General features: G+C 36.8%; 1 protein-coding gene across 4 annotated transcripts in view; it reads right to left on the reverse strand.

Annotated features, from left to right (window-relative positions):
- The window catches only part of lolal (longitudinals lacking protein-like), a 36,576-nt gene that overhangs the window by 12,466 nt on the left and 3,577 nt on the right, over positions 1–20,533 (reverse strand). For all 4 annotated transcript variants that reach the window (XM_081744208.1, XM_081744219.1, XM_081744227.1 and 1 more), the window contains exon 2: positions 3,248–3,446. In XM_081744208.1, the coding sequence (XP_081600334.1) occupies positions 3,248–3,446 (199 nt within the window). The remainder of the gene's footprint in view (positions 1–3,247; positions 3,447–20,533) is intronic.

A 20,533-nucleotide genomic window follows, 5' to 3' on the forward strand; every position in this document is an offset into this window, starting at 1 on the left:
AACCATCTCCTAGAAAAATGCTCATCAAGAAATTTTCGTACAATGATAACAAAATGTGCCAAGGCTCCATCTTGTTGGAAAAGGGTTTCTGGAGACATTTGAGCGCAGTGTAATGCTGAAGCATGTCTAAATAATTCGTTCCTGTCACTGTTTCTTCATCAAAGAACGGTCCTATTATTTATTGTTTCTTAATTCACACCACACATTAACTTTCAGTGAGTGTCTCATAACTTCACGGAATCCATAAGGGCTTTTACTTCCCCAAACACGGCAATTCTGTTTGTTAACTTTGCCAAATATGTGGAATGTAGCTTTATTAAAAAATCATACCTTGTCCAGAAAAAGCATTGTTGTCAATTTCGGTTAACATTTTGCCTGAAAAAGTCTGTCTTTTAGGTTTATCATCAGGATAAATTTGTTGATGTAACTGGATATTGTATGCCCGTAGACGTAACCTTTTGTGCACAACGTTATGGGTAGTAGACCGAGGACTGTTAAGCTCTAACTTTCACGTTTGACTGATTTTCCCGGTCTTCTTGTGAAGGTAATTGAACAAGCTCCCTAGTTTTGTTTTCTGCCAGTGAAAAAACGTAGAACACTTTATGCGAAAAATCGTCCACTCCACCATCTTGGAATTTATGCGTTATGCACGTCACGTAAACTCGAAATACTGACGATTCTCGCAAATGGGCACAGTTGCCAGTCGCATACAATTGCATTTCATTTCAAATTAAATGCAACTAAAATTACACTGTTTTATAACGTTAAAACTCTAAGCCGGACACCCTGTACCATACTTTCTCGCGTATATATAATTTTATATACACAGTATATAAAATAAAAAATATGTATTTTGCAGAATAACTCTGGAACATAACTCCTGGAGCTATTTTAATCAAACTTGGCACACATACTACTTACAGCCTGGAAAACAGTACTGTGAGAGTAAGACTTCCCTGACACATCTAGGGCGGGAGTAGGACGCGTGACATATAAAAATGAACGAAAACGATGGGCATTAATGCCGAATCCATAGTCTTCGGGGTCGCTGAGATGCATTGACACTTCCGATGTCATTAAAGTGTAAGTTCAGCCCACATTAGCAGCCTTGGGGAAGGGGGATGGTGACAAGTAAAAGTAATCGAAAACGAACAATATAGTTTTCAGGGTCCCTAAGTTGATTGATGGCAGTTCAGATTCCTTCAAGTATAACTTCAGCGTCCAGTGGGAGGTAAGGATTCCCAAGCACACTTAGGGGGAAGTGGGAGACATAACAATGATCGAAAATGTCTGATATCAATTTCGAATCAATAAAAAGATACACATACCTGAGATAAACAGTGCCACTCCCAGAGCCGTTTAGATTTAAGTTTAGCCACCATTAACACCCCTGGGAGGAAAAATTGGAGACATGTAAAAATAATCTAAAATGACAGATATTAGTGTCAAATCCACAGTTTTCGCGGTCTGTAAGTTCATTGGTGACAGTTCTGATGCCCCTGTAAGTCTAACTTCAGCCTCCAGTAGGGATAAGATCTTTGAGGACGCTTAGGAGAACAAAGAAGAGTGATGTGAAAAAAAGAACGAAAATTTCCTATATTAGTTTCGAATCTATTAGGGGTTGCTTAGATAAATAGTGACACTCCCGATGCAGTTTTATTCCAAGTTCAGTTTCCATTAGCACAAGGGAGGGTAGTGCTGCAGATAATAGTTCCTGTACAAGTAAGAAAATAATAAGTCTTTACATGGAATGTGAGTGAGTGCTCCTGAAATTTTTATGTGCTTCTATGCAAGTTTAGGCTAGCTAATAATAATAATAATTCTGGCTTACCTATAAGGACCTTCTTCTAAGATACTATGTTAAATATAGTGTAGTTCATGTAAACGCTAGAATATGAAATTCAAGGTTACTAAAAACAAAACTAGGTGTAGCTAAAACTTAGGAATGCATCTAAATATTTATTGATGTCGAAATGTTCAATGAGGATACCCACCATCTCAGCAGCTTATTTTTAAGAATTTGGTTTACAAAAACTATTTTGTATATTCAACTTGATCCATCTGTCCAGTGGACAAAAGAATCTCAAGAACTACTGGAGGAATCACCACCGAACTTGGATAGAATGTAGAAGGTGAAAAGTTCGTTGACGGAGTCGACATTCAAACATTATAACTATCGGTTTCAATATTCATCTACATAGATTAAAAACGATAGGAGATAGCGGTCTAAAAATAAGTACCATCTTTCTCAACAGCCTATTCAAACCGGAAGGTTTTAATATTGATCTTCAAAGAATAAAGACCGTAACAGATTGCGAGAAGAGGTTGTCTGCAACCAACTGTGTGCACCAACAGTAGGTACTATCTTCATTCTAATTTACCTACTAAACCTGAAGTTGCGGAAATCAATCACTTCTGCTTTTAATACTGATTGTTAGAGAATAAAAACCGTAACCGAAAGCTATTTTCTCAAATCAATTAAGCGTTCCTAAAATTTAATTATTCTCTATGGACGTGGTTTTATAGTATTAATTAGTCGGTTTCAATATTAATTGAGAAAATATTACTACACGTGACACTGCTACTTTTTTTCAATGCTCTTTTTACTCATCTCATGGTTTCCTTACATAGTGAAGAAAACCACTGCTGGTATGGTTCAGCTTACCTATAACATTATGAAAACAAAATACATAAACCACATCACGAAGGATAGTTTCAAATATACTAATGCTCCTGTTCCGATCACTTGCTACGGCTTCAATTATATTTGTGAAAACTTCTCTTATCGGTACAAATTTCTAGGTTTAATAATTAATATCATGTGTCAATTTAGTTGTTTCAGTAAACCTTACCAAAGTGTAAAACAGCTCTCCCAACGGAGAGGAAAGTTTTAAAATTTCCATATTGCCCCGCCCACCTATGATCGAGGAGAAAAAGTAAAAAACGAAATCTTTAAGTTTTACGTCCCACGGTTATGTCGGTTAGGCTAAAGGAGACGGTGATGATGAGTAATGAATGAAATGAATGAAGAGTGGGAGGAAACGGGAGAACAACGAGGAAACCCACACACACGGTGTTTGTCTACCACAAAGTTCACTTGGCGGGGGCTGAGATCGAGCCCGGGACCCCAAGCACCAGAGGTGAACGCTCTACCACTGAGCCACCGCAGCTCCCAGAAAGAAAAAGTAGTTAAGCCTAAGAATACTGAAGTTTTTCCTACCAAGATATACAAGTCAAACCTTCTTACCTCTAGAAGTGATTTGAAATATGGACTACAAGCCGAGAGCACCATTTTATGAGCTTTGCAAGTCTGTCCTTCACATGCCAAAGTAACGTCCGTGAAACTCTTCTCATCTCGAAGATGTTTGAAGGAGGAGACCATATTTGACTGAAAGTCGTTCCATTTTAAGAAGAACTGTTGTTGTTCGGAGGACATGTTGTTATATCTGTAAGTGAACAGAGTAGAAATGCAATTAACTATACATATAAACAAAAGTACAACTATAAAAACGTAATTGACAGACACATACCAATTATAGCCCAATAAAGTCAAATACTGTTTCTCAAACCGACTTCTGACTGGCATAAGCCTTTGGGATTCGTATAAGAAAACTTAGTTTAATAAATAATAATAATAAAAAAATATATGATCACCAATGTTCTTGAATTCTAAAGCATAATTTTAGTTGTGGGTCATTCTACGTCAACTCAACCAAAATATTGGGGAAATCGAACCCACTATCTCAGATTTGGATGAAATTTGGCACTGTTATAGAACTTTTTATGCTAACTGCAAGTATGTAAATATTGTTAAAATAGCATCAGCGGTTCAGAAGTTATTGCATTGCAAAAATGAGAAGAAAATCCATGTTTAACGGTCGCGACGTGAAATTTTCGCCATAAACATGATTCTTTTTTTATCCAGATTATCTTGAAGTTGTTTACCAATAAAAACATGAAAACTTTCCTTAGAGCTGATAGAAAATTCATAGTCATTTGAAAGGTAACATTAAAAAAAAAAAAAAAAAAAAAAAAAAAAAAAAAAAAAAAAAAAAAAACTAGGATGCCATTTTGTAAACTTTGAACCTTAATTTCTCAAAATCCCCATCCTGGGTTTCAATGAATTTGTTTTTGTTTGAAAGCTTATTACATCTAGTTTCACATATACAAAAATTGTGATGGGTCATCCAAGCATTGAGGAGATATCCCAGTCAGTGTTGCCAACTGATTGCGAAATAAACATTTTCCAATAACTTCCATACGATTTAACATAACTAACTCTATGGCCTATGGAACCCGCAGATTCAATGCCGCGTTCACAAAAGCTCTCCACTGACTTCTATCCTTAGCTAACTGCATCCAGTTTCTACTTTGGATTCCAATCTCTGCGAGATCCATCTTAATATTGTCCTCCCATTTGCGCCTAGGTCTTCCTAATGGTCGTTTTCCGATTGGTCTTCCAGTCAACACTTTGAAAGCGTTTCTACTTTCTTGCATTCTAGCTACATGACCCGCCCACCTAAGCCTCCTAGACTTGACGACTCTAACAATGTTGGGTAAACCGTATAAATTACGTAGTTCCTCGTTATGAAGTTTCCGCCATTCCCTATTCCCGTTTCTCTTGGGTCCGAATATTCGTCTCAGGATCTTGTTCTCAAATACTTTCAGTTTATGTTCTTCCCTCAGAGTAAGTGACCATGTTTCGCAGCCATACAGAACAACAGGCATGATTATCGTTTTGTATATTTTAAGCTTCAAATTCCTCGGCAGAATTCGCGACGACAAGAGATTTTGAACCGAATAGTAACACGAATTCCCTGCTTTTAATCGACATTTAATTTCTTCGTGGATATGATTTTCCTCTGTTAATATTGATCCTAGATATTTGAAACTATCCACTTTATCAAAAGTATTATTTAATATTTTAACGCATCTATAATTTGCTGTATTACGGTTCGGACGCACTTCCACGTATTTAGTTTTCTGTGCATTTACTTCTAAACCCATGTCCCTGCAAGCGTTTAATAAGATCTCTCCATTTTTCTCTATTGTTCTCCTATCATCCCCTTTTAAATTTACATCATCAGCATATGCCATAACCTGGTGAATACCGTTCAACTCTAGGCCCTGGTTGCTATCTTTGATTTTCCTTATAGCGTATTCCACAACAAAGTTAAATAATAATGGCGACAACGCATCTCCTTGTTTCAGGCCATTTTCGACGTGAAAGCTCGTGGACAAAAATTTTCCTACCCGGACTTTACTTTGGGATTCATTTAAACATATCTTAATTAATCTAATTAGCTTTCTCGGTATTCCAAGTTCTGTAAGAACGTTGTATAATGTTTCTCTCCTAACCGAGTCGTAAGCCTTTCTAAAATCAATAAATAGTTGATGTACCGGGGTATTGTATTCCCACTTTTTTTTTCGAGTATTTGGCGAATGGTAAATATTTGATCGATAGTTGATCGATTTCGTCTAAATCCGCACTGATAATCTCCAATAATTTCATCTGCGTATGGGGTCAGTTTTGCTAATAGAATATTTGAAAGGATTTTATAGGATGTTGACAGAAGAGAAATGCCTCGATAATTATTACAGTCAGTTTTGTCGCCTTTCTTGTGAATTGGAACAATGATTGATTCTTTCCACTCTTGTGGCAATTCTTCCTTGTTCCAGATAAGGAGGATGAGTTTGTGTATCTTGTTCCACAATTTTTCGCCTCCAGCTAAAATTAACTCCGCCGGAATTTCATCTACACCCGGAGATTTATGTTTCTTTAATTTCTTTACAGCGGTTTCTACTTCTATTCGGTTGGGTTCTTCTACTTCTATGAAATCCCCTAATAGAATTTTCATATGGTATCGCGGGAGTTGGTCAAATATCCGTTACACTTCTTCGTAAAAACTGTCTTTTATATCGTCATCCTTATCTTCAGTTGGGGCATATACATTTAAAACAATAATATCACACCACCGTCCCTTAAGAGTAATTAAAGGAAGTCTGTCAGTAACAAATTCAACCCGTTTAATTGCTGGTAATATACGTTTATGAACGAAAAACCCTGTTCCTAACTGGTGATTTTTATTTCCTTCCCCGTAAAAGAATGTAAAATTTCCGGAATTTGCAGATCCATTCCCATCCCACCCAACTTCCTGAACTCCTACTACGTCCATCCTGTATTTCTCTAACTCACTCGTTACGGATTTTAACGCGCCTGCCCTATAAAGACTCCTAATATTCCATGTTCCAAATCTCATGTCCATTTTCTTTGCTTTTCTTTTGCAATATTCATGTCCAACGATTTAACATATCCACCCCAAAATTGGTATAAGTACTCTTCGATAACCTAGAAACACGTTTGTGAGCATTACCACTCCTCCCAAGCAACCCAGTTGTCAGAGTTGCCAACCAATTCAGGCTTGCCTGTCACAGCGTTAGACGTATTTGTGCCATATTTTGCAGTAACCTTATTACATCTATTTTCACTGTACAAAAATTGTGATGGGCCGTCCAAGCACGGAGGAGAAATATGGAGTTTCAAAAATTTACAGGTAAGGGAAAAAATATAATTATCTAAACACCAAATAGGCATTAGCATTTTTAAATGTTAATTATAATAACTACCAAAGAAGCAAATATAATAAAGCTTGATAGTATTATAGGCCTACATGTTATGGCACATAAAAAAATCTTCGGTTTTGCTGTAATTAGATATTAACATCAAGTACTTTTTGTAAAACGTTTCCCACACGGAAGTAACTACTTTCAGAGACTTTGGAGATAACTGGTATGATCTGCCAGTAGCAGTTGTTATATCAACTTTACATAAGATGTGAGTAAACGGAACATAACAGGAATCATTTTCAGCCCAATAAAATTAGGGAGATGGACCTTGGGGATGTAGGAAATTTACTGATGTATCACCTTCATCACTATTCACTAACTAAAATCTTCAACCAAACCTGTACGCTTCGATCCAATCTTAATAGACCAGTTTTTTCAAAACAATGAATTGCACGTGTTCCCGGAATAGTTCTTGCTCTCAGAAATCTTTGTTGAAGTGTGGCACGAACAACAGCCATTTTTTCTTTGCACACAAAGAAAAACATAGTGCTAATGATGCTTTCTTCAGAAATGAAACATACGGGCACATGTATTTATCTGACCAGACAATGGTATCTGAAGGCTTGCTTTTGTCACAACCCTGTTAAAAGCCCCATCAATTCCATCGCATGGGGACTTTCCAAGGCTGGTAGCAAAAAAAGACCATTTTGCCACCATACCATGGAAATCACTTGCGTGGAAGTAAAGATCTAAGAAAGAAAGCTTTGCAGTTTTAATATTGGGCTCCACACCCATCAGTGAAAGATTCCACTTTTGTTACGCGAGGAAAATTTTGTTTTAAATCCGACATTACCAGTTTCTGTGTTCGAAAGACTTGGTACGTCATGTTCCATATTATCTGAAAGACTGCAGTAACTGTGGTGTTGAATAGTCATAATTAATTTAGGGAATCACATTGAGATACAATAGTTCCCTTAATTCTAACAATAACTATACTACATTAGAACAGCAAAATAAGACTTTACTTGTTATAAATATACTAGCTAATACGTCTTCCGTTGTGCGGGTAAGCAATATTTGGAAGATCTTCAAATACACTCACTAACTCTGACTTTTGGAAAGATTTAGAGCATTGAACCATGTAGTATTTTTTCTAGTGTCATGGGCATTTTCAAAAGAAAGCAAAAGACGAATTTCGCTATTGTATGGAAATGAGAGCAGAGTGAATACGGGTTTTGAGCCCTACGTACAGGTTAGTAGGATGTCGAACACAGTGTTCTCTATTAATTGAATATATATATTATATTTTTACGAAATTGGTAGTTCAGTAATTAGGGGTATTTGGTCCACACGATTTCGTATATTTGTAATGTCGCACGTAATAATGCAGTGTGGGCACATATGCATCTAACGCTGTAACAGGCAAGCCTGAAGTTGGTTGGCAACCCTGACAACTGGGTTGCTTGGGAGGAGTGGTTATGCTCATAGACGTGTTTCTAGGATACCGAAGAGTACTTATACCAAATTTGGGGTGGATATGTTAAATCGTATGGAAGTTATTGGAAAATACTTATTTTGCAATCAGTTGGCAACACTGACAGGGGTATCTCAGTGATTGGATGGCCCATCACAATTTTTGTATATGTGATACTAGATGTAATAAGCTTTCAAACAAAAACAAATTCATTGAAATCCATGATGAGGATTTTGAGAAATTAAGGTTTGAAGTTTACAAAATGGCGTTTTTTTTCTTCCCTCAAAATGTTACCTTTCAAATGACTCTATAAATTTTCTATCAGCTCTAAGGAAAGTTTTCATGTTCTCAATGGTAAATAACTTAAAGACAATCTGAATTAAAAAAAAAAAAAAATGTTTATGACATTAATAGGAACCGAAATATGATTGTTTTAGTGTTCTTACAAAACTGGAAAATATCGTGTCGCGACTGTTAAAAATGGATTTTCTTCTCATTTTTGAAATGCAATAACTTCTGAAGCACTAATGCTATTGCAATAAAATTTACACACTTGTAATCAGCATGAAAAGTTTTATAACACTACCAAATTTCATCCAAATCTGAGATAGTGGGTTAAAACCCTTGGTTGAACTGACGTGGAATGACCCTTGTACAATCCGCGGCAAAAAACCTGCAACATGAGCATGTAAGTTTATTGTGAAATGACGAAGTCTTTAGCTCCAAAATAAGTATGCACGGGAGGAGGCCGAGGTTTATCCTGGCGTGATTCGTTCCACTTAGACGTTATGTTCATTCCCTGTGCTGTTAGGCGTAGTTTCACAATAAACTTACATCCTCATGTTGCAGGTTTTTTGCCGCGGATTGTACAATTCACGAAACTGGTGAGAACGTCAGAAAAATTGTTTTTATTGCTAACTAAATTTAGTACAGTAACAGTAATAATTTTATTGTTACTTACATTAATGCTGTAGAAGAAATAGGAAATGGCAAAATGAATCACACTACTTTATACTGTTAACCTTTCTCAACGGTGATTGGCACAAAAAACAACTAAATCCTTTTATTGATTTAATTTCAAACACTATTGTTATTAAAGTATTTTGTTGTGCATAATGCACAACTTTTGTCCAACATTATTGAGATAAAAATAAGGTGCGAATTATACATGGGTAGTACTAATTCCGTATTTATATAAATGTTTTTAATTCTCAGATTTGTGTACTTATATGATAAAAGCAGTGTTCCTGAAAATAATACAGATATCCTTATACAAATTACTGGTGATATCATGCAGTAAGACATTTTTTCTTCTATGATTGATAAATACTATATTTTTTTTACCTGCACGTAAAATATTTTGTGCCTTTATAATACGGATAGGGAAATAAAATTCGGAAAATAAAAGTTTAAATTCGAATGTCAAACAAAATTCATTTCAGTTTCCCTCCGTAACATTTGGCCCTAAAATCTTTATTATGAGAGTTATCCAGAAAGTCACTCAAGTGGGGTACCGCTAGTGCTGTCATTTTGTGCAGAGTCTTCCGCCCGTTGAGTATGCATTCAGCTGTGGGCGTGTGAAATACGTGCTTCTTCCGTTCTGTCCATAATACATTGATAACATCAGTGATACGATTGAAAATCCCATCAGTTGTGAAGTGAGGTCGATCATATGATTTTTGTTGGCGAAAAAGATTAAATCAATTGATATTCACCGACAACTGTGTGAAGTTAACGGTAAAGATGTGATGAGTGAAAGTGGTTTCAAGATCGCCGCAAAAAACGTCCACGATGAAGATCAAAGTGGCTGACCGAACACGGTGACAGATGAATGGGTCGCAAAGCTCAATAAGATCCGTCAAAATCGCCGTTTTACGATAACAGACCACTCGTTTCAGTTTCCTCAAATTTCACGGAGCTTATTACATGAAAGTATGACACAAAAGTTAGGCTACCATAAGTTTTGTGCAAGATGGGTTGAACACACAAAACTTAGCAAATGACAGCCGCTTTGAAATTCCTTCAGGTCTATAACAAAGACGGCGATACCATTATTGATCATATCGTTACTGAGGACAAGATTTGAGTTAAGAACGCTAATTATGAAATAGAACAAAAATCCATTGAGTGGGGACACACCTGTTCACCACAAATTTCCAGAAAATTCTTGCTAACTATTTCTGTCAGTCGACTTTTTGGAACGTAGTGCAACAGTTACCGCTGGAAAAAGCATTGTGAAAAATTACAGAAATTGTGAAGTGCAATTCAAAACAAACGCTGAGAAGAAATGAGTGCAAAAGTCCTGACAACGCCCGACTGCACTCAGCCGACTCAGGAACTTGTACAGGACTTTTATTGAAAGGTTTTATACTACCCACCATTTAGCCCGGATTAAACCACGTGACTACCACTTCCTTCTCCACATGAAGACCTGACTAGCAACGCAGAGCTTTATGACGACGCAGACCTTCAGGCTGCGTGCTGCAGGAATGGTTGAAGTCACAGGCTGTAACCTATTATAACAATGCATTTTATAAGCTTGTTCATCGCTGTATGCAACTTATTCATCAACTACGTCGAAAAGTAGAGTAAGAGCGTCACTTTGCGTCTTTTCATTCCAAAACGTGAGTTACTCTCTGGATAGTCTTCTTCTTATTATTATTATAATGCCCGGCAAATTATGGTATTTCTCTTGGACTTCTATAGCAATGAACAATGTGAACACTTCAGTCTCCAATACAGCTCACAAGTAGGATACACCCTCCATTCCGAAAGAAACCGAACTTTTGAAAACAAATAGTACCACTAGTGCCATCTGTTGTAATATTTTACCGGTAGATGGCGTAGTCCCTCATTGACAACTGGTATAACTGTCATGACATTTGGATGCACGGCAACAAAGTTATTGCGTTTCAACTGTCAGTGTGTTGTGTACATCGGTCGGAAAATGAGTTTCAAACAACGAGCTGCAATTGAGTTTTGTGTTAAACTGGGTAAAACTTTTAGTGAAACGCACCAAATGCTACAAAATGCATATGGTGATGAGTGTCTATCAAGTACGCAAGTTTACGAGTGGTTCAGGCGATTCAAATCGGGTAGAGAGACGCTGGATGATGACGAAAGATCAGGCCGTCCCAGAACCGGATTATCGGAAGAAAAAGTGCGTGAATTCATCAAACATAACAAAAAATTGTCGGTGAAAGTTATTGAAATGGAATTAGGCATTCCTCAAACAACCGCATACCGCATTTTGACCGAAGTTTTGGGCCTTAAGAAGGTTAATTCGCGGTTTGTACCACACAAACTCACCGAAGACCAAAAAGTTGATCGAATTGCGCATTGCAAAGACATCGTTAAAAGTGCTCGGCAGGATCGAAACTTCTTGAAATCGATTGTAACTGGTGACGAGACGTGGTGTTTTGAATATGAGCCCGAAACAAAGCGGCAAAGTGCTGAATGGAGAGCGCCGGATGAAGGAACACCCAAAAAAAGTCGCTTGGTGAAGTCAAAAGTTAAGGTGATGCTGATTTGTTTTTACGATTCAAAAGGAATTATCCACAAAGAATTTGTTCAGCCCGGCCAGACAGTCACTGGAGAGTTTTACTTGGGCGTCATGAAGCGTTTGCTGGCAAGAATTCGTCGTATTCGGCCCGAATATCGCGAAATCGGCAGTTGGACTCTTTTGGACGATAATGCACCATCACATCGTTCGCGACTTGTAACTGGTCAAAAATAACATTATTCGGTTGGATCATCCGCCCTATTCACCAGATCTCGCTCCGTGCGATTTCTATCTGTTCCCGAAACTGCATTTGGCGATGAAAGGAAAGTGGCACGCATCGATTGATGCCATTGAGAAGGCGACGACCGCCGTCCTAAAGACCATTCCAATAAAGGACGTGGAGAAGTCGTTTGACAACTTGTTGGAGCGTGCAAATATGTGTATCGATGCAGGAGGGGAATACATTGATTAATAAAAATGATTTGTTCCAAAATGTACATTGCTTTTTTGTTTTTTTTTTAAACGTTCGGTTTCTTTTGGAATGGAGGGTGTACATCTCCCTCTTTTCTTTGCTATGTTTATATGACGAAATTTTAATTAAGCATAAATTTACAATAGATTGTTACAAAAAGAGTGAAAAAATGTACGACTGGACTGGAACTTGAACCCGAGATTTTCAGCGTACTGTGCCGATACGTTAACCATTACGCTATTCAGTCCGTTCCCTGAACAGCCACACATTTCCTCACTCGTGAAGGTGATATTCATCTATTCAGATTACATGGTTTGTACTGCCCGCTCGCCAAGAGAAAGACCTGTGATGTTATTGTAGTAAATGATTTCCCAGCTGTTGATTTCACTGGTACGGGGTAGGCAATTTCATTCGGGAACAAGACATCGTGTGATGAAGATGTCGTTATGAAAGCCAATTCAGGGTTGTCATGTATTTTTTTTTTTTTTTATTATTATTATTTAAGCAGCAGCTCATTATTTGAAATTACGAATGAGGTTTCAGATTGGTAATTTCTTCGTGCAAATTTTCGAAGGTGAATGTATGTAAATTTACTGCACCATGCTGGCAATTCTTAATATCTCATCCTCTTACACAGAAAGGGTATATCCCCAGATTCTGGAAATGGATTTGACCTATTCATTCTTTACCCAGTCACTGCTCTGTATAGATTTTTCGCACACCACAACCCTTGTTGTGCTTGGACAATCTACTGTCCGCATTCAGAACATCTCTGAAGGTTGTATTATACATAGTATGTTAAACGGAAGATGGTAGAATAACAGAAGAAATCACCACGAGACTACACCAAGAAGAAAGAATTTAAAGAAGCGTGAATGACGTATGGGGTCGAAACAGTTGTTAGGATTGTTTACGAGTTGTGAATTACAAGCAAATATATGAAAGGGACCAAAAGGAGCAAACTATAACTAAAGCATGAGTCATGCTTGAAATAATGTTTTTTAATGCCTTTCTCTGTAATAAATTGCAAATTAAATTATATTAAGCAGCAGGGTTGGCTGGTTTAACTCACCTGGTTTTTTCAAAAAAAAAACTGGTTAGAAAAAAACGAAAAATGCTTTAAATAGTATGAACTTCATGTTGACGTTTCCACATCATATACACCTGCATTAGTTTTATCTCCTTTTCACTTTTTAATCAAGGCGTCCCATGTTTAATTCTCGGTCGAACCACAACCCTTCTTTCAAGTGTAAACCAAGTAGCGGTACGGATGTCACTTCAAGCGAAAGTCTTCTTCTTACCTCGGTATTACATAAGGATGTTAAGTCCAAACACACGAAACGAAACCAAATTGTATGCCCGAATGGGCCTGTTGTTTTATAAAGAAGCCACGGTTGCATAAATATATTGATAGAAATTAGCAAAATTTATCGACTGCCTATGTAGCTTCCAACATTAGCTTGGATTGGACTTTCAGTTTTAATTTAATAGAATGATATCTACATACTCTAATTTGATACCTCAATTTTAGCGTACTGATTATGATACGTTGACCATAAACTTTTACATGCCAAGCAATAACGAGACTTTTCGGTTATTGCTTTGCATTTACACAGGATTTTCTCAATGGCTAAGGCGGGAGTTTTCCGATTTATATATAATTCTGTATAATGGTTTCATCTGTGCAACTGTTTATCTTTTTGTCCTTCTGAAATAACTCTTGACAATTATATGAACAAGTATGTCAAGATCAGTACAACGTATTTTTATCAGGAGTCCTTCGTGAGTGAGTCGGCACTCATCGCATTTGTGGCCAATAGTCCCGGTTTTCAGTCCAAATGGAGAATAATTTCTCTCAAATGTAAGCCGAGAAGCGGTTTGGATTCCGCTTTACGCTTATGTGAAACCTTCCAGCACAACCTCGTTGCTGCATAATAACACCAAGGCGAGACAAAGTTATTTCTGTCCATATGTAATATAAATACGTGGAGCAAATTATTTAGACCAAAAAAAACTTTTTTTATTTGGTTTTTTCAATAAAAACCATGGTTTTTGCCAACCCTGTTCAGCTCTCAATATTACAGATCTTTGTAGTTTACAGAGGCTGGTATATATTTCTATCGTGGTGTGATACGTGCATACTGTGTTTACAGCTTTCTATTATATTATATTGGTTAACATTTAAAGAAGTTTGCTTTACTGTTTACAGTTCACAATGCAGGGTTTGCCCAAGTGGGCCCAACCCGAAAAAAACCCGGTGGATTTTTTCGGGTTGGACCCACCTGAAAAAACCCACTTTAAAACCCACCTGGGTTTTTGAGCTATTTGTTAGTATATTATTGATACAACTAAGGCGATCACATTGAAAGTGATTTTTATCAGATTTTAGACGTTCCTTGGGCGAATTAGAGGCTTTCACGTTAAGGTATACAACAACCTTCAACATAATACCTTTATAAAGTTCTGAATGCACTAAATGAATATATATATATATATATATATATATATATATATAAAAACACCTTAGCTTGAGATAGTTATAGAACAAATTAATGTATGGATTATGCTTATAGCCTATTTGAAGTAAAATAAGCAATTTTGTACTTTAGAAAATATTTTCCGTGAATACTGTGCTCGTCGACTTGGCGACACCGAGGATCATTATCACTCATACGTTTGACGGGTTTAAGGTCATAGGTGCCGGTACTAATAGTACATATGTAAATACATTAGTAAAACTATTAATATTATTTCTTACCTTTGATGTAAAACACAAGTTTCTTCAACTAAAATTTGGTTTTCTAACAATAACAGTTTAGTTCAGTTGTTTGTTGCTACTCTTCAAATAAGCATTCTGTAGAATCAACACCAGCAATAGCGTAAAAATTCTTGTCAAATTTGAGATGATTAATGCTCGAGGTTCCGAAGACTATGTAACGCTTACTATTTCAACTGCTGAGTTCAAATTTCCCTACTAGTGGAAGTTTTGATGTACACGCCGTGAAAGAAATGGTCGAGGAATTCCCGAATTAAACGAAGAAGGATCAGAAACGAATACTTCAACAATAAAACTATTAATTTTACGCTTAAGCCTGCCATACATCCCGTAAAAAGCGGGACAGTCCCGTTTTTGGGCCCGATGTACCGCCTCCCCGTAAATTTAGTCGGGACAGGGAAATGTCCCGTACTTTAACTCCGTTTTATTTCTGCTATCAAAATGAGCTTATTCGAAAAGTGAAAAACAAAAAATTCTGACATTGGCTGGGAATCCTGTAATTAGTGAATGAACAGTAGCTGTTGCATGTAACAGTTTCGAGGATGTTATTACACCACCCTGTACGACTTGATAGCGAGCGAAATTTGCAATGCTACTTTTTCCATTGCACTTCATGCAAACTCAGATACTCTCTGGAAATTAAAAAAAAAAAAAAAAAAAAAAAAAAAAAAAAAAAAAAAAAAGCTTTGAGTGTTTCTACATTTACAAACACAGGGAAGATGACTGACTTTTCTCCAGCAACACATTAGATAAGTTAACAAGAATTATAATCTTTTTCAGAGGCTAGGGGCACAGAATTGTGGTTTGGTCCAGGTCTTAGAAAAGTGTAAATCTGATCCTGACAATTACACACGACACAAGAAGAAAAATCAGCTTTTCATCAGATTAAACTGACTAACGTAATTTTGGCAAATACAGCCATGTAAATAAATATTGCTAAACGCGCGAAGAATATTGAAGGTAGATTGTACCACTGATTTAAATAATTTGCATATTGTTTTCCTGTAAAGCATTTTTATAGCATATCTTAAGTTTTTAAGCATTTTCAGTCTGTACAATTAATTGCAGGGTACGAACAGCGAAAAGCAGCTGCTGCTTAGTGAACTTTCGCCTATTATATTCTTGAAAAAATATAAATAAAATCTTTTAGTTTTAGTCTCACGGTTATGCCTGCTATGCTCAAGGTGACTGTGATGAGAAATGAATAAAATAACGGAATGAAGAAAGTGGGAGGAAACGTGAGAATACCGAGAAAACCCACGCACAAGGTGTTTGTCCACCACAAAGCTCACTTGGCGCGAGCTGGGATCGAATTAGGAACCCCATGCACTAGAGGTGAACGCTCTACCACTGAGCCACCGCGGCCTATTATACTTTTGTTCATAACCAGACTACAGCTCATTGCATTGTGTTGGAAAGTTGAGGGGGGGGGGGCGGAATCTGAGGTGTCCCGTATTCTCATGGAGAAAATATGGCAGGTTTATTTACGCTGGAAGATGTTGATTTCATATAAGACATTTTAAAACATCACACAACATGAACTCTATCTTTGTTTTAAATTAATAGACCCCTTTTGGTATTCATATTTGGCGAACGTCAGTCAGGCTTCTGGATGACTTCATCTACATTTATTCGTTTGTCTGCCAAGCTCCTTCATGGCTATGCGGTTAGTGTACGCGTCTTCGGTGTGGGACCAGGGTTTGCTTCTCGGAGGGAGCTTATGTGGTTTGGATTTCACGTTAATCAGTAGGTCCCGTCTCATATAGCCTCGCTGCTGAAAGGGACGTTAAACACACAATCAGCTCAATTAGTTGGTCTTCCTCTACCACACACACTACATGGTACAACTTTCGGCCTTTTAAGTTAAAAGTTTCAGAGTACAAGCACGAAACACTGTAAATTTCTTGTATAGATTTTGGCGGTATACCAACGTAAAATATCAAAATGGCGGCCATGTTTTCAAACCAGCGAGTATCCACGCTACGAAGCGCAATTTTCAGTCTTTTAAATTGAAATTTTGACGGTGGAAGCACGAGATATGCTAAATTTGCTGTATAGATTTTCTCGGCGATCGAATGTAAAATTTCAATATGGCGGCCACTGTTTTCAAAACAGCAGTGAGTAGAAAACTGTTGCAAGTTGTGAAAATGACAATCTTGAAATATAAATCACATTTTAACACTTTTACCCCAAAAACATTGAAATATTTCGAAAAAACCCGATTAAACCCGAAAAAAACCAATTAAACCCGAAAATACCCGAAAATACCCATATGGGCCCAGGTGGGTTGGGCTTTTTCAAAAAAGCCCGGGTTTTTTCAAACCCTGTCACAATGTCTGCTATTTACTTGTCCCTTCGTAAGCAGATTCTATCTCAGTAAGAATATACGGTATGTATTGTTATGGAACATATTTTTCTATCTATTTCACGGGCACTCTCTGATATGGACCCAGACAAGTCTTCTCCCCCCTCCTGCACGCAACATGGTACTAACATTGTATTGTATCTCTTTATAACGGACAGAAATTATTTTCAATTTACACATATTTAGTGAAACAAAATTTAGAAAAAAAAATCGCCTTTTTGCATTTTAAAAATAAATCCGAATACAGTACAGCAGACAGAAAATTCACTTCAAATGGTCCAGCTGTTTTCAAGTATTGACAACACAGAGATTTAAATATGGAGGAAAACTATATAAAGTCTCCTTCCCTTTGAAATCTGAATTTCTGAGAACGATGGAACACGTTTTTATATATTTTAATACGGAGTTTATATACACAGAGTTTCTCCTTTTAACTCAAGGATTCATGACAGTAGATTTTTTCATTCATTTTGAACTAGTGGTATTTACACTTCATTCTCACCAAAAACTTTAACTAAAATAGATTCGATGGATAAGATTTCTTCTAATTTAGGTTTACTTTACGATTATATCTATGGATTCATTTTGAATCAACTTTTTTGGCTCCTAGTGTTGAAATTGAGCACTTACAGGTTGTTCTTGTTATTATTATTATATTGACCTTAGGAACCCTTATATATCTAGGCTTGTATTGTTATGGCGAAGTTTTGTCCGTACGAGATTTCAGCCTGAGTATTGGCTCAACGAGGTTTTCGGCGGCCAGGATCAGGCCACGCGAAATTTTGACCGGTGAGGTTTCAGCTGCAAGATTTTATCCGTATACCATAAAACTTTATGAAATGTTGTATAAACAAAATCATGCGTTTGGAAGTCGTAGTACTTATTTGTCATTTATACACGCAAGGCTACTTTATCAAGTCAATGTGGTAGTTTATGAAAGTGCAAATTCCAGCGAGAGCTCACACAAATTTGGAAGGAACCTTGTAAAGCTTTTTTCTGTGTACCAAACAAAATAGTAACCAGCGCGAAAAAAAAAAAAAAAAGATTTATTTTGCAGTCTCGTTTCTATTTTTTAAGTATCGTATTTTACATATTTTACGCGTCATGTAGATTTTTTTTTTACGTGTAGTTACGGAACCCTAGTGACAGAGAAGGTACTAACTACTACCTGGGATAGATTGATTGGCTTTAACATTCCTTTTCAGCACCGAAGCTGTGGGACGTGGACCTACAGGGTTACGATGGAATCCAAACCATCGTAGTGTGTTTAAACTTCAAGACTTCCTTACCAGGAATCGAACCCAGAATCCCGGATACCAAACATATCAGTGCTACCACTAGGCCAGGAGGGTGGGAATAACATAGATTAGTGTGTTTTTCGAATTTGTTATCATTAACGGACATACCGAACGACGATTCGTACCTTGTCGCTACGGACCCTTGAGCGTACCATCCAGCTTCGCCCTGACCTGGTTCGGGATAGAAGTCTTGGCTATACAAGGCAAATGTTTGCATGCTTATTTAATAAACTCAAGTGGTGGGTAGTACATCTTTGTAAAGGCACGTACTACCAGGAATTTTCTTCGAATTTAGTAAAGAAAACGCAGTATCTACCGACTAAACCTTCCTTTAGTTAACCTGCACAGAGAAATGCAACACTATCTATGAAATACAATGTTAAAAGGTAATAAGAGTCCATTTTGTGGGGGGAAAAAAAGCACAGCATATGGAAAGAATTTAGTGGGACAGCTATTGTAAATCTACAATAATTGAGCTGAAAGTATGGATATGGCTCAAGAGCGAACCATTTTGCTTCAATTTCTACAAAGAAAAATCACGACAAGTTCAACATCATACAAACAAATCAAGTAGCTCCAGAAGTGGTTATTTTCATGTTTCGATTTTTTAATTACTGATTCTCCCTCCTTTATAATAATTTTCTTCTGCTAACTTCACCCAGTGTTCAATTGCTATGATCCTACAAACTTACCCTACAGATTAACTAACATTGAAGAAAAACTTAATATTACGCCCTCCCTTCCGCTCGGGACCCCCTTCTGCGCTCCTGCCCTAGCCCGGGGCTAATGTTTAGCAGATGGGGTCCAGCAATTGTTTCTAAAAATGTTACAATTTTAGTAATTCCTGTTGACATTAGGTTCAGGTGAGTTTGGGTCAGGGTGAAAAAAAAAAAAAAAATCACGATTTTTTTGATTTAAATCAAATCTTTCTCCTCGTATAATACAAGGTGCGAACTGAAGAAAAAGCATTAGGAATTAGTATTAAATGCTAATTATCCTATTTAAGTGAAAGTATTGGGGTTGAATTTTGAATTATCCCCAATCGTTAACCTATATCAATCCCAAACAATGTTTCTTAACAATTTTAAATTATGGCTCTTTTTAAAGGCAAATTATAGACTTTCAGTCAAGCAGCTACAGCATCAACAGCAGCAACAGCTTTTGAAACGGTAACATTCACATTTCCGTATCATGTCCCTGAAGCGAGAAATTTAGAGAGTAATCGGCATTTTTTAAACTTTTTTTCTTTTTATTTTGATCCCCTCTGGATTCCCCTGTGTTAACGCACAGATCTCAAAATCAACTGGGAAATACTAAGGGGTGTACTAAATGTGTGTACAAAATTTCAAGCTTCTATCTTGAGTAGTAAGTGTGAGGAAATTATTTAACAATAAGCAAAGAACATTCCCACAATGCCCCAGATGAAACATAAAAATTTCCTCAGACATCCCTATTTATCCTAGGATCAGGGTTGGCAAAAACCATGATTTTTATTGAAAAAAACAGAAAACCAGTTTTTTTGGGTTTAAACTTTTTTTGTTTAAATAATTTGCTCTACGCACTTATACCACATATAGACAGAAACAAGGTTTTTTTCTCGCCTTGGTGTTATTATGTAATTTATTGATTTTGGTGATTTATGCTACAAGGGGTCACATAAATCCAAAGTGGAATCCAAACCGCTTCTCGGCATACATCCGAGAAAATTATCCTCCGTTTGAACTCTGAACTGGGACTAATTGGCCACAAATGCGATACGTCTGCCGACTCCTCACGGACTCATAATAATAATAATAATAATAATAATAATAATAATAATAATAATAATAATAATAATAATAATAATAATAAACGTTGTAGTAATATCTACATACTCGTTAACATAACTGTCAAGAAGTCATTTCAGAAGGAAAAAAGATAATCAGTTGCACAAGTAAAACCATTATACGGAATTACATATGGACAATTTCAAAATACTGCCGAGTACAAAACAACTAATTTAGTCCAAGTTAGTTCACTACGACTTTTATTAGTCCAAGTTAAAGAAATACAACGCCTTCATTTGCATATCACTAAGAA

This window comes from Thermobia domestica, chromosome 2 (assembly GCF_964235325.1).
Source record: "Thermobia domestica chromosome 2, izTheDome1.hap1.1, whole genome shotgun sequence".
Lineage (NCBI taxonomy): Eukaryota > Metazoa > Arthropoda > Insecta > Zygentoma > Lepismatidae > Thermobia > Thermobia domestica.